Source organism: Syzygium oleosum, unplaced genomic scaffold, assembly GCF_021117445.2.
Source record: "Syzygium oleosum isolate NSW1041296 unplaced genomic scaffold, Sole_v2.1 Sole_v2.02, whole genome shotgun sequence".
NCBI lineage: Eukaryota > Viridiplantae > Streptophyta > Magnoliopsida > Myrtales > Myrtaceae > Syzygium > Syzygium oleosum.
The window spans coordinates 5401890-5424583 of record NW_026607486.1 but is presented as its reverse complement, the minus strand read 5'-3'; the positions used below and the strand labels follow the sequence as shown (position 1 = coordinate 5424583).

At 41.5% G+C, this 22694-nt stretch overlaps 1 protein-coding gene and 1 pseudogene across 1 annotated transcript; both read right to left on the bottom strand.

Annotated features, from left to right (window-relative positions):
- Positions 1-2319: 2319 nt before the first annotated feature.
- On the bottom strand, positions 2320-21327 carry LOC115667012 (omega-hydroxypalmitate O-feruloyl transferase-like; annotated as a pseudogene).
- Positions 18927-20854, bottom strand: LOC115668684 (omega-hydroxypalmitate O-feruloyl transferase-like). Its single transcript, XM_030590096.2, has 2 exons — positions 20224-20854; positions 18927-19950 (listed from the first exon to the last, which is right to left on the bottom strand). Exons 1-2 carry the CDS (start codon positions 20659-20661, stop codon positions 19087-19089), a joined length of 1302 nt encoding a protein of 433 aa, XP_030445956.1. The 5' UTR covers positions 20662-20854; the 3' UTR covers positions 18927-19086.
- Positions 21328-22694: the final 1367 nt, after the last annotated feature.

The following is a 22694-nucleotide window of genomic DNA, read 5'->3' as shown; positions in this document are numbered from 1 at the left end:
GACGCTCCTATAGTATCTAAAGAATCAGAAGAACCAGAGGGTAAGTCTAGTCACCGAGGTATATAATGACAATTCAAAATTAGAGCAAGTAAAGATTCACTGGTTGGAGGTTGTTGAGATAAGTCGGTAGGTGCATCTGGTAAACCCTAATCATCTGCACTAATTGGTGGCCCTGCACATTATTTTAAGATTATTTCAGCCTAATGTTGTCGCGACCCTCCTGCAGGTGCATCACCTAGGATTGGCTAATAGATTACTAAGCCTAAACTTAGCTCGGGCTCTTCCAAGTTCCCACCAATTCGTAACTTGGGTTCAAGTTCTTAACATGTAAATCATTTTCTTTTTTGAAGTCACCACTAATTTATTTTTAGTGGGTCGATTAGAACCCAAGTAAAGTGTGGGAGAATTACTTTACTTCTACAAATCAGAGATTATTGATTCAAGGACTTGATTACGCTAGATTACTCTAACGCCTTTTCGGTACATTTTCTCTTTTAGAAAAAATGTTTTGCAAGGAGCTTAAATTGATTTTAAACTTAGCCACTAACATATGAGGTGATCATGCAAGTGTGTAATCATTAATGTAACACTCAAATAAAGCGGTGAACAAATTGCAAAGATAGAGAGGGCTTTACTTACCTCGAAACAACGTTTAGAAACACATATTCAACCTAAATATGGTTTCCAATTACCACATAATTCCACTTAATTCTTTTTGGGGTTTTCTCTTATTTAAATGCAAACTAAACCATGTGTCATGCAATTTAAAAAAGTTGTCCAGTCGGAGAACTAGTCATGAAATGATCATCGATGATTACAAATATATATGTTCCCACACGAGGAAGACAGTTATTAAAAACGGTGGATGAATAAAGTTTGCGGAATAAAGGAGAACATATGAGGTTGATGGAAGTTACTTAAGGAAGCATATAAGTGTTGGACATCGTTGAGCGGTTATTACGCGGAAATAAAGGAGTGTGGATGGGGTCTATGGAAATTATTTGAAGAAGCATAACTGCTAAAGATTGTTAAGTGGTAGTTACTACACCTTCAAGTAAATACCGCCAACTATGCAACAAAGAACCCCAACACATATCAAACAAAATGTTATCTTTCAATTATCTTTAAGCTTTCTAGCGCAACACTTTCAATTTCCCGAGTTGTAGCTTTCATATTTGCGTCGTTGATTAAAATCCGATATATATCTTTATCCTTATATTGCGTCGTTGATTAAATTCTGGTGTGATATCCCTGTCTAGTCAGACATTATCGTTGGTTAAATTCTGGCAGAGTTTGTTTATATTTGTACCCACTATACTTTCTCAGCTTTATCATCAATTAAATTCCGGCACAGTTTAAGTATATATAGTTTTGATCGAAGTGAAGTTGTTGATTCCATAGTTAGCTTGAATACCTCCTGTCCGAAATCGACACGGAAATCAGTCTCCTCTCAATAAAAGCCGAAGAACGACTTTCGATGAAAAATATTTCGTCATGAAAAAAATTCCGGCGAAATAAATATAGTGTAGTCTGATACTTGATATTTTCTTTTTCATGCAATTAAGTACCTCAATGACAGACAAATATTTTTTATTCCTTCCTTTGCCTTTGAGAGTCGATTCGTGTCAGAAAAAGTTTTTGTTGCGCTGCAGTTGCGATTCAAACTCAAACATACGATGTCTCAGCAAGCTATGTATGAGGAAAAAAGTACTTTTGTCGATCTATTATATATCGGAATATGGATAATTAAGTGATTCATAGTCTAATAGAGTGATGCTTTCTTTATAAGGAACTTGTTTTTGAATTTGCAACTTTGATTGATTTTGGTTGTTGACACGTAACGTAAATCTTGCATTGCCCTCAACTTACTCAATCGCCAATGCATGTATTGAGAGAATGGGAACTTGCTGCATACAATAATAGTAAAATGAGTAAACAGAAACAAACCATGATAATTATTCGAATGTCTTAACTAAACAGTGAACATCTAAGTGGTATTGTTTTTTTTTTTTTTTTGGTAACCGAGATCCGTCACTCATCTCAGGGGACGAGCTCATCAGTAATCTGTCAGGCTCTTATCACTTCGAGACTAAATTTGCAAAGAACTCCACCCTGCCGTGGCCATACAAATCGAAATTACGGGCGAGACGGGGATTCGAGCCGGAAGGAAGCACTCTCTGGAGTGAAGGAAAGCACCAACTATCTAAGTGGCATTGTTTGCTCTTATTCCAGAGAAAAAAATGAAAAGAAGCATTATTGGAATGACAGGCGAGCTCTCTTGAAGGTGTTCAACCTCTGGTGACAAGTTTATATTTGAGCCTACTCTTGGAACGTGTTCACCAACGAAAGTGGCAAACCCAACACCGCAACGTCCTTCTTATTCTCACTCTCTTCCCTCATAAACACGCACTCTGTCGGTAGATGGTTGCTGGTGCCGAGCTGCCTCGGCCCCCCCCATCCGAAGTCAAAGTCTCCATAATCCAGCCCCATCCATGAACTTATCATTAGCGAGCTCACTCGGTAAGGTTCAAACCGATACTTGTCCATGTAGTCGATCGCTGACTGCACATTAGAGGTGTGCAAAGGAACCGGAAACCGCCCGGAACCGGACCGGACCGGTCCGGAACCGGCAGTTCCAGTGAGGAACGGTCCGGTTCCCGGTTCTAATTTTCTAGAACCGGTGAGTACCAGTCCGGTTCCCAGTTCTAAGCGTGGAACCGCCCACCCACCCATCCGGACCGGACCGTACATATATATAATTTTTAAGAAAAATTTCAACCAAAAAAAGAAAGAAAACATTTGTAGAAAAATGAAAACCATAAAATCCCTAATTTGAAGCTCAATTTTCAACTCCCATCAACTCACGGCCGCGCCTCTAGCTGTGCATTGCCTTCCTTTCTCACTCTCGGTCACCTCCATTTGTGTGAAACTTAGTAGGACCAGTTTCATAGACTCGCCCGGGAATCGGACCGGATCAATGGTCCGGTTCCCGGGTGGATCCATAGAACAAACAGGCGGTTTTTGGTTCCAATTTCTTAGAACCGGTCCTTAGTGGGCGGTTTCCGGTTCCATGTAGGGAACTGCCCGCCCGGACCATGCTCACCCCTACCGTACATAGTCCTCATCCACCCTCTCGATCGCCTTCTTTATTCTTTCAGCAGTGGAAGAGATCGGCTCATCGATCAACTCTCCCGCGGTGCAGAGACAGCAAGCAAAGACCACGGCAGTCCTAAAGTATCCGTCGGGCATTTGCGATTTCAGCATTGGTCGGAAATTGACATATATGAGAAGCTGTGTTAGTTGGTGTGGTTTCATCTTGAGTGCCATGGTTCGAGCCCGCCATACTAGAGCTGCAAGAGCGACAAAGCTGGAGCAGTAGCTCATCACCTGTCCATCGGTCGTTGCCATTTTTTTCAGGGTGGCCAGCTTCTCGCCGTTAATGTGGAAGGATTTAAATACGGTTTGGTCTCTCTCCCATGATCGGTCATGTTTGATATATCACCCACGCGAGCAAAGTCGTTGTAATGATCGCCAAGTTGAGGTGGCACCCTTGACTTCAGAAAGGTTCTGTCGTGACAACGGACGAAGGATGATGGTTTACCTCTTGCTATCTCAGCCCATGAGTTCATGAAATCAATCGCGGAGACACCATCGGTCATGCAGTGATTGACTACGACCCCCAAAGTGAAACCTCCACATTTAAACCTTGTTACCTGTTTAAGCAGTCTCGAGAGTTACTAATATCCCAATATAAAATGCAATGAATGGTAACTTGTATGGATAAATTCTTGCATGGCCACTTTTCATTAATCGGATGCACGCTCCTTGCATCCAAATAAACATTGAATTCGACGAGTCTCATGTTAAACTTTGGCGACTAAGTAAATAGTTACTCTATCTTAAGTTAAGTCCTGGACTACATCAAGGAGGGGAAATTGTCCAAAAAGTCCTAAATTTATTGCACTTTTGCCAATTCAGTCCTAAACCTTTCAACTTTGTCAATTGAGTCCTAAAATTTTATACTTCTTGCCAATTAAGTCCATCCAGCCAATTTTGGCCGGAAAGTGCTGATGTGGATGCCGGCCGGCCTACGTGGCCCTGACGTGGACAATTTTAATATTTTTCGAATTTTGTTATTTTTAATTTTCCTTTCTATTCTTTTTCCTTTTTTTTTTCCTCCCTTCTTCCTCATCTAGTTGATCATCGGTCGTTGGTAATCGGCTAGAGGGGGGAGGGTTGGCGAGGACTCGCCGGCCTCGGGTGAGGCTCGCCCTCCCCAGCAACGTCGATGCTCGGCCTTGCCATGTCTAAGTGAGGTCAGCCCTACCCAATCTGGCGAGGTCGAGCCTCGCCTAGCGACGGCGAGGTTTGACCGAGGCCGACAAGTCGCCGGCCCTCCCCTCTAGCTGGTTGCCAACACTTGGTGACTGGCTGGAGGAGGAAGGAGGGGAGGAAAAAAAAAAGAGAAAAAGGAAAAAGAATTGAAAAAAAGTACAAAATATTATTAAAATTTTTCACGTCAGTGCCACGTAGGCCGGCGTCCACGTCAGCGATTTCCGACCAAAATTAGCTGAATGGACTCAATTGGCAAGAAGTGAAAAGGTTTAGGACTCAATTAGTAAAATTAAAAGGTTTAGAATTAAATTGACAAAAATACAATAGGTTTATGACTTTTTGAACAAATTTCTCACGTCAAGGATGCATGCGGAACGTGACATATTCTGATCCAATGTGAACTGAGGTCTACCAAAACGCATTCACCTTTATAGTGGACAAGAAAGCGAAACAAAATAGAATGCGAAGTGCTGTCAATCATTACCAGTAAAGAAAGAAAGGAGGAAAGTGTTCACCTGTGCTGTTAGGAGGGGTGCTACTTCCAGCATTTTTTTCAGTAGGATCTCTGTAGACAAACTTTTCTAAGATATTAGAATCAAGCATTTTTATATCGCCCATATCTTCGATGTCGCAATTGGCCGATGCCTCGACGAATGGGGCTCCCAACTCCTTTTCGCAATCGACCGTCAACTTCCCCAGAGAGTTTTTGGCTAACCTCCCTGCAAGCGGATAATAATGAACTAAAACTATGGACAAAGCTTGCTTAATCACATCTACCACGTTCGCGTCGCCCCCCCCTGTCGAAAGTATAAAGGGTCGGCACCACGGCCAAAGCCCAACAATCCATGCTACTTAAGAAAAGGGAGCCCCCCGGCGTTTCTCCTCCCGGTACGACCTCGACTGGGAGGGATCTTTCTACTGTTAGGACATTGTCGGCCGTGTTTTCGAAGGCCACCATTGGAGATCTCCGGTTATCCTGCTCTCTAGCTCTGGAAAGAAAAAAAGCATTTGAAGGTTCAGACAAAACCGTGGACTCAGGGAATCACATACAACAAAGATTGCTCCTATGGGGCAGCGGAAGATGAAGCTGCAGGAGATTATTTTTCACCGGATGGATTGAATGCTTTGGAGGGCAAGTATTACTGCAGCGTTACAGCATGTGTCGTCAAATGTAGGAGTACCACATGAACAAATTGAGAGAGATACTAGTGATGACTTTACCTGATTGGTTTCTCTCTTCGGATGTTGGGAAGTGGAAGCTCCTTCGGGCCGTTTAAATAGACCCGCATACAGACCTAAAATAATAAAAATAGATCCGCACTTTCTGTTTATATATGGTTGAAGATGAATTTTGGTAGAAATTCATATATTTTTTTTAAATATGAATTTAGAAGATGTTTTCAAAATGTTTGATGTGTAATTTCTCATATTTTTTTTAAACTTCAATGAATCCTCTTGGCCACCGGTTTCAATTTAGGATATTCTCTGTGTCTGAACATTGTTTATTCGGATTGAATATGTACATTCACATGAGCCATCCATTCAAAACACGTACAGGGTGGCAATATTCGCAAAAAAAAATAAAATAGTAGCAACTACATTAAGGTTAACCGTGGAAAATTATGTTAGTTTAACCAAAAGAGACGCAACAAGTTCCGGTAGGACTACTTGGTCCTGCTACCTTACCAAACCACAGAGAAAAAAAATAAAAAAGGTTTGGGTGAACGTTGACCTTCACATGTCATTTCTCCTCTCAACTCAATTATGCACTCTTAACCATGGGCTCTTTTGGATCTCTAGTTCTCGGTTAAGAGTTACATCACCAAAGAGAGAGCCAAAGCCTTTACGAGAGCCTCCGTGGCCTGTCCCTATCTTGTGAGGCGGACTCCACGGATGCATATTTTATTTTAATATGTCAGTGCTCCGACATCTCGCATCACAAATTCCCCTCAAATCTTTTCTTCTTTCATGGGAGGTGGGAATGCCCTCCCTTTACTTTACATCCTGTACAATCGTACATGTTATGAATATCGACCTTCACCATATGGTTCATGTGAATGTACTTATTAAATCCAAATAAACTATGTTGATACACTGACACGTTAAAATGTGTAAGACTTTTTGATAAACGATCATTTTTGTACTACTTCTATAACTTAGAGTGTGTTTGTTTGAGGGAAAGTGTTTTTCGGAGATTCATTTTTTGGACTTTCATTTGTTTGGTTCGCCGAAAATGATTAGTCAATCGAAAACACTTTCAGATCAAGGAAAACTTTCATGTATAAATTTAGGAAAGTGAATTCCCTAATATAAGAAGGTAAAAACACTCTTCTAAATTACTTATCTTGAATTTGTTAATATTTTATTTTTTCTTTTCTTTTCTTTTTCTTTTACTTTTCATTTTTTTTCCTTTTCTTTTCTTTATTTTTGTTTTTCCTTCTTCATCTCTCCGCCGGTAGCCAACCTCAACGATGGCCGGCATTGGCCATAAGAGCGGGCCGACGAGGGCCAACCTCAAGTGAGGCCAAGCTCGCCAGATCCCAGCAAGGCTCGAGCTTCGCTGAGGCCGGCGAACTCGCGGCTCGCCAGATCCAGGCGAGCCCGCTAGCTCGAGCTCCGCCGAGGCCAGTGAACTCGCGGTTTGCCAGATCCAGGCGAGCCGAGCTCGACCGAGGCCGGCGAGCCGAGCTCGACCGAGGCCGGCGAGCCGAGCTCGACCGAGGCCAGCGAGCTTGAGGCTCACTAGATCCAGGCAAGCTCAAGATCGACTGAGACCGGCGAGCTCGACCGCCTATGGTCGTCGCCAGCCAGTCGCGGCGGAGGAAGGACGAAAAAGTAAAGGAAAGAAAAGAAACAAAAAAGAAAAGAGAAAAAGAAAATTAAAAAATATTAAAAATTCGAATTTTTAAAAAAATAAAAGAAAATTTTTAAATTATATTTTTTAAAAACATAAAACTAAAAATAAATTAAAAAATCGATTGTTTTTTGCCTAAAGAGATTGAAATCATTTTTCAATGAAATCTAAACATCAGAAAACGATTTCAATCATATATTACCAAACAAAAGAAAACTAACCGTTTTTTTGAAAAATTCTTTCCGGGAAATCATTTTCCTTTATTATTAATTTTTTCGATCATATATGTACGTGTTTGATTAGGAAGTAATTGTTTACATATTCATTTACGGTCCGTGGACCAAATTATGTACCCCGATGCTGTAGAGATTTCATTGCAGCGTTTCTAGTTTGTTTACGCAAATCTATACTTTTGAATATCGATGAATCAAAACTCGTGGACTAGTATCTAGGTGGCTCACTTGCTATTCTAGTGCATCTTATAAATCGCGTGCCTATGAATTTTGTTCGATAAGGTCAGTTCCATTTTACCACGTGCAATCAATCGATGCGATTCTAAGCTTACTTTACAAAAAAAAAAAATGAAAATGTTTAGATGAATTTCGTGCCTGTTCGATTCGAATCAACAAGTAGTTTCTACACCTTACAATTTGTGATAACAACAATTAATTTATGTGTTCCTCGCTATTTATGAACTCCAAACGTTCCTTGGTCTCGCCTGCGTCCTCTTCTTCATCCTCCGGCAACTCTCTTTCTCTCTCTGTCTCTCTCTCAAAATTAGGACTTTAATAGACTTGCGTAGCGAGTGGAACCCCATCCGCATCGCGGACACTCCAACCACCGTCGACTGCAGAAAAGAGCTCCGATGCCGGCGACCCTTCCGATCCCTTGTCGAGCTCATCGCACCTCCTGCAGACTATTCCCGCCCTCCGACTCGCTCTCCGCCTTCTCATGAGTTGAGTGGAGGCTTTCCACTTTATACCATTTTGATGAAATAGGTTTTTTTCAGGCCCACAAGAACCCATCATTTGTTGGGCTTACTCTATTAGATCCATTCTAACTTATATTTTAAATCTTAGACAGCCCATATATCACTCAATCTATTCATTTTCGAGTAAACACATGGGTCCATGACCCATTTTGCCATCTCTACTAAGCAGATCACCGGTCTCGAACTGCCTCGGCTCTCACCATCCAAAGTCTGTGTTGCCATAATCTAGCTTTGTCCATGAACTTATTAGTAGGGTGCTCAATGCGAACTCTTCATATCCATGCATGTCCATACAGTCGATCCTTGACCGCCCACAACCTTCATTCACCCGCTTGATCGCCTCGTTTATTCTCTCCGCAGTGGGAGAGATCGTCTCATTAATCAATTCTCCTGCGATGCAAAGACAACATGAGAAGTCCATGGTGCCGTCAGGCATCAAAAGTTTGAGCTTAGACTTGAATTCAATTGGAAAAGTGAGTTTTGTTTGTTGGTGCGGATTCAACTTTGAGGGCCATGCTTCGAGTTCCCCGCACCAGGGCTGCGAGTGCTACGAAGCTGGTGATGCTGCTCTTTTCCTGTTGTTTTTTAGGACTAGATTCCATCAGTGCACTTCGAAAACACCGGACCCTAGAGACCAAAATTAAGATGGATTGTGAGAAGTCACTATTTAGTCGCTAGAATTTCTTGCGCTCTAATTTTTGGCCATCAAAAGTTTGCTTGCAAGAACCTCTTGCGTCTACACTATGACTTTCCGGCCTTGGAGAAAATTAGGGCAACCAAATCCCCAATATGGGTCGCGAGAAATGGGGTAAAAATTGCTCGCGAGTCACTTTTTGCAACCAGTTTCCTCTGGTAGACTACTTCAACGGGCAATTTTTGTACTTTGGTCGCCAGAAGACGATCTTAAGGGACTGTATACGTGATCCACTTTTAAACCATTTGCATTGCAAATTTTAGGTTGAAAGGTTACTCTAGAATGTGTGATCCCACATGATGGTAATCTCACGACTATACATATAATATCGATAGATACACACACAAATTCATAGACAAGTGATAAGATGCTCGAAACCAATAATCAAATTGCTAAAAAAGTGCACTTGCATTATTCATATTATATTTTGACGGATTTAGGGTAGGTTTCAAAGTAACTAGAACGAGAGGAGATAAAAACAGATATTTCACGGGCCATTTATCTCTTTCTTGTGTAAAGTATTCATGTGGCTCTTTATCTTTTTCTTTTAGTAGTCACTCACATTTTAACACTCTCGTTGCTAATTGACATAAATCGGCAAAGTTTTGGCCTTCAAACTTTTCTCTAAGATTGAATTTCAATCCATCAAAAACCAAATTTGTCAATTCTTTTTCTAAGAGTGAAGTGAGGCATTTATTTTGACCAACAAATTGATCGATTGACTCATCGTTGTACTGATAGAGCCTAGTGAAGTTAGTGATTGATACCTCATGTATCATTCTATAAAATTGAGAATGACATTGTCTTTTAATCTCAATCTGGTTACTAATAGAATTGGGTGGTAAGTTAGTGTATTAAGCGAAAGCAATTTTTGACAAAGACAAAGGAAATAACCTAAATCTTAAAAACTCATTTGTCCCTACTACCCCCACACTTCCCTAAAAATTGACTAATGTGTTTGATGGTCAATTGTTCATCATCACCAGTAAATATGAAAAACATTAGGGATTTTACAACCTCTAAGTAAAGGTTTATTATTGACCCATTCAAGATAAGGTTTTTGATACACAGGTCCGATAAGAGCCCTATCCCATCTTAAATGTTGCCAAACTTCTTCAACAAACTATGCTAGATTCGATTGAGGATTTGGTTGGCCATCTTGCCCTCAAAGTGATGATGTCAGTCATGCTGGATTATCTACGTTAGCGTTAATCGGCATGTTCGACCTATAAGGTATATTTACCCTATTGAGTGGCATGGGTACACCAATTGGCCTTATATTTTCAACATTTGGCGTTGGTCCATTTTGTCGACCAATTTGATTTGCCAAATTGTTAATTCCATTTTGATTATTTTGACCAACATTAATTTGATTATTTCCATTAAAGAAAATTTTAAATAAGAGCTCGAAGTGGAGCCATTTTCTTAAAAAAAGGGCTAAGAGTAGACTTTATTTCAAATAAAGGACTGAAGTGGCCAAATTATCTCAAATAACAGTCTAAGTTTGCCGGCCGGCCAAATCGTCACCGGCTAGCAAGCATGTGACTATTCTAGCCGTCGAAGAAAGGGTATTTTTGTCGAAAATAATTATAGGTCAAAAATTGAAATCCCTACAACCAAAAACCTCCAAAACAAGCTCCAATAAACTGCATATAGACAGATCAATCCCCTGCGCTTTCTTATTCTCAATCTGTTCCCTAATTCATAAGTATGTTATTGAAATTTGTCTCGAGTTTGAGTTCGTTGAATATATACTGTTCAAGTTGAACCGTGTAACTCTGGCAACTGTCCTTTGACTTTGTTTTGCTCGTGCATTAATTTCCCTGCACGCGCCGCTCGAAGATGAAGAAATCAGGGTGCAGGAAGAAGACTTTCATGTTGTCGCACACGGAAGATCTGACATGTTCGGTGCAAGAGAAGATGAAGAAGAGAAAGGAATGTGGGCTTTGTTTGTCTCTTTCTATTTGCACATGGATCAAAGGAAGCTGCATGGAGTCCATCTTCATAAATTCAGGTTGGACTTTCTGAACTTGGGAAAGAATTGTTTATTTTGTCATGGTTTGTTGGAGCTCTCTTTTACGCACACAAGAGAGGCCAACGTGCAAGATGTCTCTTTCGCATGTCAGCATCACGAGGTGCCATGATGACCGTTAGGTCATGGCCATTGAATGATGCAGACTCTCTCTTCTGCATTATAAAGGACCGAGAGGGACGTCCAACGTAGTAGAGCGCCAAGTTCTTGGTGGCCGAGAGAGCGCCAAGTTTCATTCGGTGGCCGAGAAAAGAGAGAATTCTTCTCGTGAGGGATTTTCTTGTTGTAATTATATCCATGTAATTTAGTCAGATAAATTCTTGTGAGTAGAATTTGTATAATTTATTGAGTGAGATTTCACTAGAAATTATGAATGGCTAAATACTGAATGAGTTATTAGGTATAATTGAGGGCTAAAAAACACTGAGAGAGTATTTGAGTACTCTAGTGATTATATCTCTATTGTATTGCTTGTTTTTTATAGTAGAATTTTGTGCTGCTCTCTCCGTGGACGTAGGTTCCGACATTCAGATCAAATCATGTAAATCTGGTGTTCAATTTCGTTTCCTTCATTCCGACTATTTTATCCGATTCGCTTATCATTCGCAACATATGTAATTCTCAATCCATCCTACAACCAATTAATGTAAGAAACAAGTCTACTTCTTTCTTCCCATATTTTATCTATCGTTTCTTCTCTTCCTTGGTTTATTTGTTTGCTTCGTTTTGTCTTTCTTTGTTTCTTCGTTTTCAACTATTCTTTCGTTTGCTCAAACGAAATTCTTCGTCTTCTCCGTTTCTTCCCATTGTAGCTTCGTTTACATAGGGTGAAGAACACTAAAAGTGTCAAAACTTGTGTAAGGCGCTCACTTTAGTGCCAAAAGTTTGTTTCGGATCACTTAAGTGCCACTTTTTTGAAAAAACGATCACTTAAGTGCCAACTCCGATTTGGGTCGCCGGAAATCTAACGTGGCCATATTTTATTAATTTCTCAGCCACTGACGAGGATAATATTTAATAATATTTTAATATTTTTAAATTTTTTTCTGAATTTTTTTTCTATTTTTTCCTTTTTTCTTTTCTTTCTTCTTCTTCTTCTTCTTAGTTTGGCCGGTAACCGGACACCGGCCATGGCCGGCCGCCTGGCCTTGCCCGGACGAGGCCGCCGTCGCCCGCCACGGCGAGGCGAGGCCGGCCCTCGCCTCGCCGGGGGCTCGCCCTTGCCCGGGCGAGGCGAGGCCGGCCCTCGCCCGGATCCGGCGAGGCGAGGCCGGCCTCCCTTGCCCGAGGCGAGGCGAGGCCGGCCCTCGCCGGATCCGGCGGGGCCGGCCTCGCCCGGGCCACGGCGGTCTCGCCGGGGTCGCCTTCCCGGCGACTCCGGCGAGGCCGCCGTGGCTGGGCGAGGCCGGCCGCCTCGCCGGGCCTCGCGATCCGGCTAGGTCGGCCTCGCCCGAGCCACGGCGGCCTCGCGCGGCGTCGCCCCAGGGAAGGCGACCCCGGCGAGGCCGCCGTGGCTGGGGCGAGGGCCGGCCCGCCGGGCGGCGAGGGCCGGCCTCGCCTCGCTTGGGCAAGGGAGGGCCGGCCTCGCCTCACCGGATCCGGCGAGGGCGGCCTCGCCTCGCTGGGCAAGGGCGACCCCGGCGAGGCGAGGGTCGGCCTCGCCACGCCCATGGCGAGCGATGGCGGCCTCGTCCGGGCGAGGCCAGGCGGCCGGCCATGGCCAGTGGCCGGTGTCCGGTCACCAGCCAAATGAAGAAGAAGAAGAAAAAAAAGAAAAAAAGAAAAGAAGGAAAAAACAGAAAATAAAAATAAAAAAATAATTCAAAATTCAAAATTTACACGTGGAAATTTCACGTAGGACTGAGAAATTCGAAATATACACGTGAAAATGCCACGTAGATTAAAATTTTAATTAAAAAAGTCACGTATTAATTTGGCCGGAATTTCTCGTCGTTGACACTTAAATGATCGTTTTTCTCCGATTTTGGCATTTAAGTTATCCGAAATAAACTTTTGGCACTAAAGTGAGCGCCGTACACAAGTTTTGGCACTTCAAGTGTTCTTCTCCCGTTTACATAGGTTTCTTCATTTTTGTTTACATAGCTTCGTCGCAACCAGCGATTATCAATGGCCTGAAAAAGTCGGAAAAAGTTAACCGAGAGCAGAGAGTGAGAGCAAAGAGGATTGTCTTCGATTCGATTGGGAGAAACATCTAGTGAACCTCTTGTGACAGACGCAAGACGAAGCAACCCGGAGTGCGCGCAGAGAGAGAGAGAGAGAGAGATCTAGAAATGAAGAGAGCTTAAAGAAGACTCCAACAAGAGGGGAACAAAAAAATAATAGAGGCTCTGTTCATTTCGTGAAAAATGTGACGTTTCTGAAAAATATTTTTCAGAAAGTCATTTTTCAGGAAAATAACAATATTTTTCGGTATTCGTCTGAAATCTAAAAATGAACGGAAAAATATTTTCCGCTGTTTAGTATAGAAAATAATTTCCTTCATGCACTACTTTTAATAATTTTTAATTTTTTAGTAATTTTTAATATTTCTTTTATTTTTTTATTTTTTTTCCTTTCTTTCTTCCTCTGCCGGCCACGGCGACCGGCCATAGGCGAGGCTCGGCCTCGCTCGCCCAAGGACAACGAGACTTGCCGTGGCCGGCGATCGGCCTCGCCTCGCTGGTCTCGAGCGAGGCCGAGCATCATCGAATCTGGCGAGGCGAGGCTAGGCTCGGCCTCGCTCTAGCTCGCCGGCCTTGGGCGAGCGAGGCGACCTTGGGCGAAGCCGAGCCTAGCCTCACCTTGCCAGATCCGACGAGGCAAGGCTCGGCCACACTCGCCGTCGACTCGTGAGCTCGCCAGATCTGGGGAATTACTTCTCCATAGGACGAGACGAAGGACGAGAGGACCCACGAGGCAGCAGCGATGGAGAAGCAGATGAAGCGCGAGGCAGCAGCGGAGGAGGAGCGGCTCTGGAGATGAAAACCCTAGGTTGCGTGAGAATGATAGGGAAAAGGAGCAACTCTGGAGAAAGGAGGAGAGGATATGTGAGAAAGAGGGGAGATTGGAAAATGTTTTCCTTTCTTTTGGGAAAGGAAATCATTTTCCCAAATTTTAGAAGGATGTTTTCCATTGACTAGAAAATATTTTCTTTGACCACTTATTTTCCACCCCCGAACACCAGAAATTATGGAAAATGTTTTTCCAGAAATATTTTTCGTGAAGCGAACGGAGCCGAAAAAATAAACGATTTTTATTCGTTCTATGGGAGTGGAAGAGTCTAAGAATGGCTAGGTGACAAGAACGAGCAAGAGCAAAAGCAGAGGGTGGGAAGGGAAATAATAATACCAATTGGGGCTTTTTTGTTTTTAAGAGTTCTATTTTGTACCTAGAATTTTTTTCCCTAAAATACCCCTTTTTCGGCGGCCAGAATAATCACACGCTTCTCGACCGACAAAGATTTTGTCGGCCGGCGAGCTCGGGTCTTTATTTGAGACAATATGGCCACTTCAAACCCTTATGTGAGATGATTTGTTTACTCTAAGCCCTTATTTGAGACAAGATCCACACTGAGCCGTTTTTTGAGAAAACGGCTCCACTTCATACCTTTACTTAAAATTTTCCCTTTCCATTATTTTGGCATTGATCAAAAGACTCAGGCCTTTGCATATTTCTTGTAGGGGGTTAGCTACTTCTAACAAATATTATTAACATAAATAAATGGAGAGAGATTAGGAACATACCCCGTTACCACTGGATTTGCTTGGAATGGTAGTGGTTGATTAGAGGATCCTAGCCTCGACAAAGGTATCATTCACAGCATTGGTAATCATTGGTTTGATCATATCTCACATGTGACTTATAGTGTAATCAGACATGTCTTTCTGCTGTTGTTAAGCTATCTTCTCATTGTTGACACCATATTGGAATTTGGAACCTCATCCTTAACTGATCTTCAGTAAGATGCCTTGGAAGATCAACTTTTTCGCGTCAATTTCCTCCTGCCGCTCTCCCAACGGTTGAAGATTCGAAATGTGCAGCAACTTTGTTACCGAGCACTGGATTGTTGTTGCCAACAACATTATTAGACTCTTGTTGACTTCTCATTCTTGTCATTGTAGTCTCTTCGAATCAACAAAATATATTCCACTGGGCGTGCCAAAAAGATATTTCATTAAAAAAGATGAAATATCTTTTAAGAATGCAAAATAAATAATATGAATCGACAAAAGTTGCGAAGAGCCATTTGCTTATTTTGGATAGGAAAGCAAATAGCAGGGAATTTAAAGTATGACATTGGGAACAACTGTTGCCAGCAATGTAAATTATAGGAAAGATAAATTGATGGAAAGTAAAGATAAATATAAGTTTGCATAAGAACGTTAAGTTCTTTGATTAATTAGGAATCTATTACAAAGAGTACACTTGGGGTATCCGTAACCCTCTACAGACAGTTACATGTAACTAAATTTGAATAAAGAAATAATTTCATAATCCTATCAGCAGTTACAAAAAGGTACATTATCTAAAATCTTCTATTATCTAGCAACACTATCCACAAGAAGTTATAAAAAGTCTTAAATTAGCAGCAATAGACATAATCACCCAGCAGTTATATTTTTGTGTCAATTGCTTGCTATTGATGATTTTGTCGATCAACTTCTAAAGTCTTAATGAAGCTTTTGTCAATAACTTTTAAGTTGTGTTTTGTTGATGACTTCACTGACGAGTTGTCGATGATTATGTTTATTAATGACATCCGTTCTTACTAAACTCTGCTTTCATTGACTAAACCTGTTAATTATCGATAATAACCAAAAGGTAATCATTTTTAGGTGTCAACATGTAGATTTCGAGTATTTTTGGAATTACCGTGGAACTAATTGAGTTAGCAAACGCCCCTAAAAAGACCGACCAACTCTTACTTTTCACTCGTATTGTTAAGTGTATATTGTGGTGAATTGTCAGCATTATTACAAGGCAATGTTACCTGTCCACAAGCCGTTGCCATCGTTTTTACTGATTCTAGCTTCTCAGCGTCAAAGTGGAAACATCCATATACAATTTCCTTCTCGTAAAGGCCATCATGTTTAATACTTAGGATCCGTTTATTTCTCGAAAAATGAATGATTTGAAAAATATTTTTCTAAAAATGATTATTTATATCACTTGAAATAATTAATTAATAAAAATATTCTCAATTAATAAAAATATTCTCATTATCAATAGTAATTTATGTCTAAACATTTTCGTAAGCGATGAAAATATTCTTCGCTTATTCATTTTTATAATCAATACAAGCGATCATTTTTTGAAAAATAATTTGCCGCGAAACAAACGGAGTTGAACAAAGTCATCGTAAGGACCGCCAATCGGAAGAGGCATCCATGGCTTTGGAATAGTTCTGTCGTGGCAAGAGGCGACCGATAAGGGCTTGCCACTTGCACTTTCAACTCAAGAATTGTTGAATTTCATCAGGAGATACCATCAGACATACTGTTAAAATATGTCTCGAATTTGAGCCCATAAACAAAATCGAATCTTGAAGGTAATGCGGATCTTTATTCACGTGATTCTCTCCACTCTTCTAACTTCTCTCACGAATCTCTTCCCCTCGCGTGAACTTGCATTTGCTTACGTAGTTGGCTCATTAGCTTCTGCTTCCGTTTCATTTTATTACAATTTACGATTACCTAATCTAAAGTCCAATGTACGCTTGTTAAAAAGATCGTTGTTTACTTTATTGACTTGGAGAAAAATAGGTAACAAAGTTAAAGAATTGGAGGTTTCATTCTCTTAGGATAGCTCTATACCACCGTATATGTTGCGTAAACAAACAATCGAATAATTAAACGGACAGAATAAGGAATAAATCGGACACCTGATTTTTGTGGTTCGATAGTACCTATGTCCACGAAAAGAGCATCAACGAATATCAATATAGATTAAACGATACAACGGAGATTACAACCACACTCAAACACTCTCAGTGTTTCACAACCCTCAATTATACCCAATAACTCACCTCACAATTCTTCATGAAATAATCTCTTAATCTCATAAAGGAATTAATAAATTTTAACATAAGATTTAATTGGCTTCAATACTTGAATTCTTGTTGTGATTCCACAAACAAAATCCACGGAGAAAACCCTATTAAGCACTCGACGAAACGTCACTACCACATTACGTGGATTGCATGTAGGCATCATCAACAACTCAAAGAGCATGAATCAAGGAAATATAATAATCCTCCGAACCTTTGCCGACTCAAACAAGGAAGGGCATCCAAGAGGATATATGTATATATATTCCCACAGTTCAAGGAGTCCAAATTGAATGGGTCGAAGGAAGTTGACTTCCGTGTATTTATTGATCCTGCCAATTTGGTGTTAATAGTTCAGGCTGTAGAAGGTGTGCTCTTTTGTTAAGAGTTCAGGTTGTAGGAGGTGTGCTCTTTTGTCTTATATCAAATTGGCAGGATCAATAAATACACTGAAGTTAACTTCCTTCGACCCATTCAATTTGGACTCCTTGAACTGTGGGAATATATGTACATATATCCTCCTGGATATCCTTCCTTGTTTGAGTCGGCAAAGGTTCGGAGGATTATTATATTTCCTTGATTCATGCTCTTTGAGTTGTTGATGATGCCTACATGCAATCCACGTAATGTGGTAGCGACGTTTCGTCGAGTGCTTAACAGGGTTTTCTCCGTGGATTTTTTTCGTGGAATCACACCAAGAATTCAAGTATTGAAGCCAATTAAATCTTATGTTAAAATTTGTTAATTCCTTTGTGAGATTAAAAGATTATTTCGTAAAGAATTGTGAGGTGAGTTATTATGTGTAATTGAGGGTTGTGAAACACTGAGAGTGTTTGAGTGTGGTTGTAATCTCCATTGTATCATTTAATCTATATTGATATTCATTGATGCTCTCTTGATAGACGTAGGTACTACCGAACCACGTAAATCAGATATCCGATTTATTTCCTTATTCAGCGTACGTTGGACATTAGATTAGGTAATCGTAAATTGTAATCAAATGCAACAGAAGCAGAAGCTAATGAGCCAACTACGTAAGCAAATGCAAGTTCACGCGAGGGGAAGAGCTTCTTGAGAGAAATTAGAAGAGAGAATCACGTGAATAAAGATCCGCATTACCTTCAAGAGCTCGAGAGATACAGAGGCAGAGATTCAACACTTGGATGATTGGCCTTCTCTTGGCAGGTTGCGGAACCGAAGTTCCTGCGGAGAGCCCGATGACCCACAATTTCTGTTCGATTTGGCATTTTGTGGTTCGGTAGGCTGCAGCAATCGAGCCAGAAAATTTGGTGATTTTCCAAAGACTGTGAGCAGTAATCTATATGAATCAGCTTTTGTTTTTGTCTAGATGTCGTCGACCTTCGAATGGCTTTTCTGTCGAGTAGCTTCATGCATGTACAGCATGTGCCATGGCATTATTTAGCGAAAAGGCAGCAATTTTCAAAAGTTTGGCTACCAAACCGCAGAGAAAAAGAAGACGAGGTTTGATCGAACGTGGAACTTCACATGTCATTTCTTCTGTCAATAATCATTCGCGAGCCGAAAAGGCCGTGAACTTTTTCATATTGTGTAGCCTGATACTCGATATCTTCTTCTTTTTTTGCAATAAAGTACCTCTATGACAGACTTTTTTTTTCCTTCCTTTGCCTTTAAGGGTCGACCCGTGTCGCAAAAAGTTTTTGTTGCGCCGCAGTTGGATTCAAACTCAAACATACGATTTCTGAGCAAGCTATGTATGAGGACAAAAGTACTTCTGCTGATCTATTTTATACTGGAATATGGATGATTGAGTGAGTCATACTTTAATAGAGTGATGTTTTCTTTATAAGCAACTTGTTTTTGAATTTGCAAGATGATCAATCTTGGTTGGTGACACGTCACGTAAATCTTGCGTTGCCCTGAACTTACTCAATCGCCAATGCATGAGGTATCGAGAGAATGGGAAGTTGCTGCATACAACAATAGTAAAATGAGTAAACAGAAACAAACCGTGATTGTTATTCGAATGTCTGAACTAAACAGCGAACATCTAAGTAGCATTGTTTGCGCTTATTCCAGAGAAAAAAAAAGAAAAGTAGCATTATTGGAATGACAGGCGAGTTCTCTTGAAGGTGTTCAGTCTCTGGTGACTAGTTTATATTTGAACCAACTCTTGGAACGTGTTCACGGCCGACAGTGGCAAACCCAACACCACCGCAACGTCCTTCTTGTTCTCACTCTCTTCCCTCATAAACACGCAATCTGTCGGTAGCAGATTGCCGGTGCCGAGCTGCCTCGGCCCTCCCCATCCGAAGTCAAAGTCTCCATAATCCAGCCCCATCCATGAACTTATCAACAGCGAGCTCACTCGGTAAGGTTCAAACCGATACTTGTCCATGTAGTCGATCGCCGACCGCACAAAGTCCTCGTCCACCCTCTCGATCGCCTTCTTTATTCTTTCAGTGGTGGAAGAGATCGGCTCATCGATCAACTCTCCCGCGGTGCAGAGACAGCAAGGTAAGACCACGGCATTCCCAAAGTATCCGTCAGGCATATGTTCCTTCATCTTCGGTCGGAAATCGACATATATGAGAAGCTGTGTTAGTTGGTGTGGTTTCATTTTGAGTGCCATGGTTCGAGCCCGCCATACTAGAGCCGAAAGCACAACAAAGCTGGAGCAGTTGCTCCTCGCCTGTCCATCGGTCGTTGCCATTTTTTTCAGGGTGGCCAGCTTCTCGCCGTTAATGTGGAACGATTTAAATACGGTTGGCTCTCTCTCCCATGATGTGGTCATGTTTGATATATCACCCACGCGAGCAAAGTCATTGTAATGATCGCCAATTTGAGGTGGCACCCTTGACTTCAGAAAGGTTCTATCGTGACAAGGGATGAAGGATGATGGTTTACCTCTTGCTATCTCAGCCCATGAGTTCATGAAATCAATTGCGGAGATACCATCGGTCATGCAGTGGTTAACTACGACCCCTAAAGTGAAACCTCCACATTTAAACCTTGTTACCTGTTTAAGCAGTCTCGAGAGTTACTAATATCCCAATATAAAATGCAATAAATGGTAACTTGTATGGATAAATTCTTGCATGGCCACTTTTCATTAATCGGCATCCAAAAAAACATCAAGGATGCATGTGGAACGTGACATATTCTGATCCAATGTGAACTGTGGTCTACCAAAACGCATTCGCCTTTACAATGGACGAGAAAGCGAAAGAAAATAGAATGTGAAGTGCTGTCAATTATTACCAGCAAAGAAAGAAAGGAAGAAAGTGTTCACCTGTGCTGTCAGAAGGGGTGTGACTTCCAGCATTTTTTCAGTAGGATCTCTGTAAACAAACTTTTCTAAGATATCAGAATCAAGCATTTTTATATCGCCCATATCTTCGATGTCGCAATTAGCCGATGCCTCCACAAATGGGACTCCCAACTTCTTTTCGCAATCGACCGTCAACTTCCCTAGAGAGTTTTTGGCTATCCTCCCTGCAAGCGGATAATAATGAACTAAAACTCTGGACAAAGCTTGCTTGATCACATCTACCACGTTCGCATCGCCCCTGTCGAAAGTATAAAGGGTCGGCACCACGGCTAAAGCCCAACAATCCATGCTACTTAAGAAAAGGGAGCCCCTGGGCGTTTCTCCTCCAGGTAGGACCTCGACGGGGAGGGATCTTTCTACTGTTAGGACATTGTCGGTCGTGTTTTCGAAGGCCACCATTGGAGATCTCTGGTTCTCCTGCTCTCTAGCTCTGAAAAGAAAAAAGCGTTTGAAGGTTCAGACAAAACCGTTGGACTCTGGGAATCACATATAACAAAGATTGCTCCTATGGACAGCGGAAGATGAAGCTGCAGGAGACTATTTTTCACTGGATGGATTGAATGCTTTGGAGGGCCAGTATTACTGCAGTGTTACAGCATGTGTCGTCAAATGTAGGAGTACCACATGAACAAATCGAGAGAGATACTAGTGATGAATTTACCTGATTGGCTTCTCTCTTCGGATGTTGGGAAGTGGAAGCTCCTTTGGGCCGTTTAAATAGATCCACACTTTCTGTTTGATATATCCAGTGGAAGTACTATTCGCCTTCTTGCCCACCGGTTTCTACCAAGGATATTCTTTGTGTATCAACATAGTTTATTCAGTATTCAATATGCAGATTCACATGAGCCACGTGGTGAAGGTAGACATTCATAACATGTACAAGTAAGTTCCTATAATACAAACGTCACGTCCGACCTCACCAAATCATAGAGAAAAATAAAATAAAACAGGATTTGGATGAACGTTGACCGTTCTTGCCTATAATGCTAGGACTGCGTACATGTGAACGTCAACGTTCACCAAACCCTGTTTTATTTTATTTTTCTCTATGGTTTGGTAAGATACCGACCTAAGTAAATCCGTAAACTGCTTCATCCTGAATCTCGTTCGGACCTCAAGATCCCCAGGACGCAAAACGAAGAGAGGGCATTCACACCTCCAAGGAAAGAAGAAAAGATCTAGGAAAAATTGGGGATGCGAGGCGTGCGGGTAACAGCACTTTAAAATAGAGAACGCATCTATGGAGCCCACCCTCACGGGATAGGGACAGGCCCCGGAGGCCCTCGTAGGAGCTTCAGCTCTCTCTCTCTCTCTTTGGCGAGGTAACTCTTAACCGAACAACAAAGATCCAAAGAGAGCCCCTGGTTAAGATTGCATAATTGAGTTTGGGAGGAAAAATGACATGTGAAGGTCAACAACATTCACCAAACCCCGTTTTATTTTTTTTCTCTATGGTTTGGCAAGATTGCTCGATCAACGCGCATTAGGGGAACTGGTTTCGTCTCTTTAGGTTAAACTTAACATCATCTTTTCATTGGTCAACCTCATGCTGATTGCTACTGTTTTAATTTGCTTGGTTATATCGCCACCCTGTACATGTTATGAATGTCTACCTTCACCAGATGGTTCATGTGAATGTACAGATTCAATCCGAATAAACTATGATGATGCACACAAAGAAACATCCTAGGTTGAAACCGGTGCGGAAGACGGCGAATAGTCGCGCGCGATTGTGCCTACCTTTTCCACAGAATATATTAAACGAAACGACAGCATTTGAGAAGCCCTCCAGTTAGCTTTCACTCTATATCTGACTTTTTGACTTTATCCCTCCAAAATTGAAAACTAAAAATAATCCATTGAAGTTTTAAATGCAAAAATTATATACGATTTTATTTGAACATTTTGAAAACTTATTTTAAGTATTTCGGATAATTATAAGGGTTAATACCACGAAAAACCCCAAACTGGTACAGCTGTAACAATTTTACCCCGAACTATTTTTTTTACCACAAAAAACCCCAAACTGGTACACCTGTAATAAATTTACCCCGAACTATTTTTTTGACCACCAAAAACCCCAAACTGGTACACTTGTGACAATTTTACTCCGAACTAATTTTTTAATATTATTTTTTATTTTTTAGAATTTTATTTATTTATTTATTTATTTTTCTTTTCTTTTCTTTTTTTCCTTCATCTTCTTCATCTTTAACCTCTGGCCGGTCGCCGTTCCGGCGACCGGCCAGAGGCCGAAGCCAGCAAGGTCGGCCCTGTCGGCCGCTGGCGAGGGTTTACCTTACTGTTGCAGGGCGAGGCCGACCTCGCCAGTTGCCGGCGGGGTCAAGCCCTCGCCAGATCTAGCAAGGCTCGAACTCGCTGACAACTGGTGAGGTCGGCCTCGCCCTGCAACGACGAGGTCGGCCTCT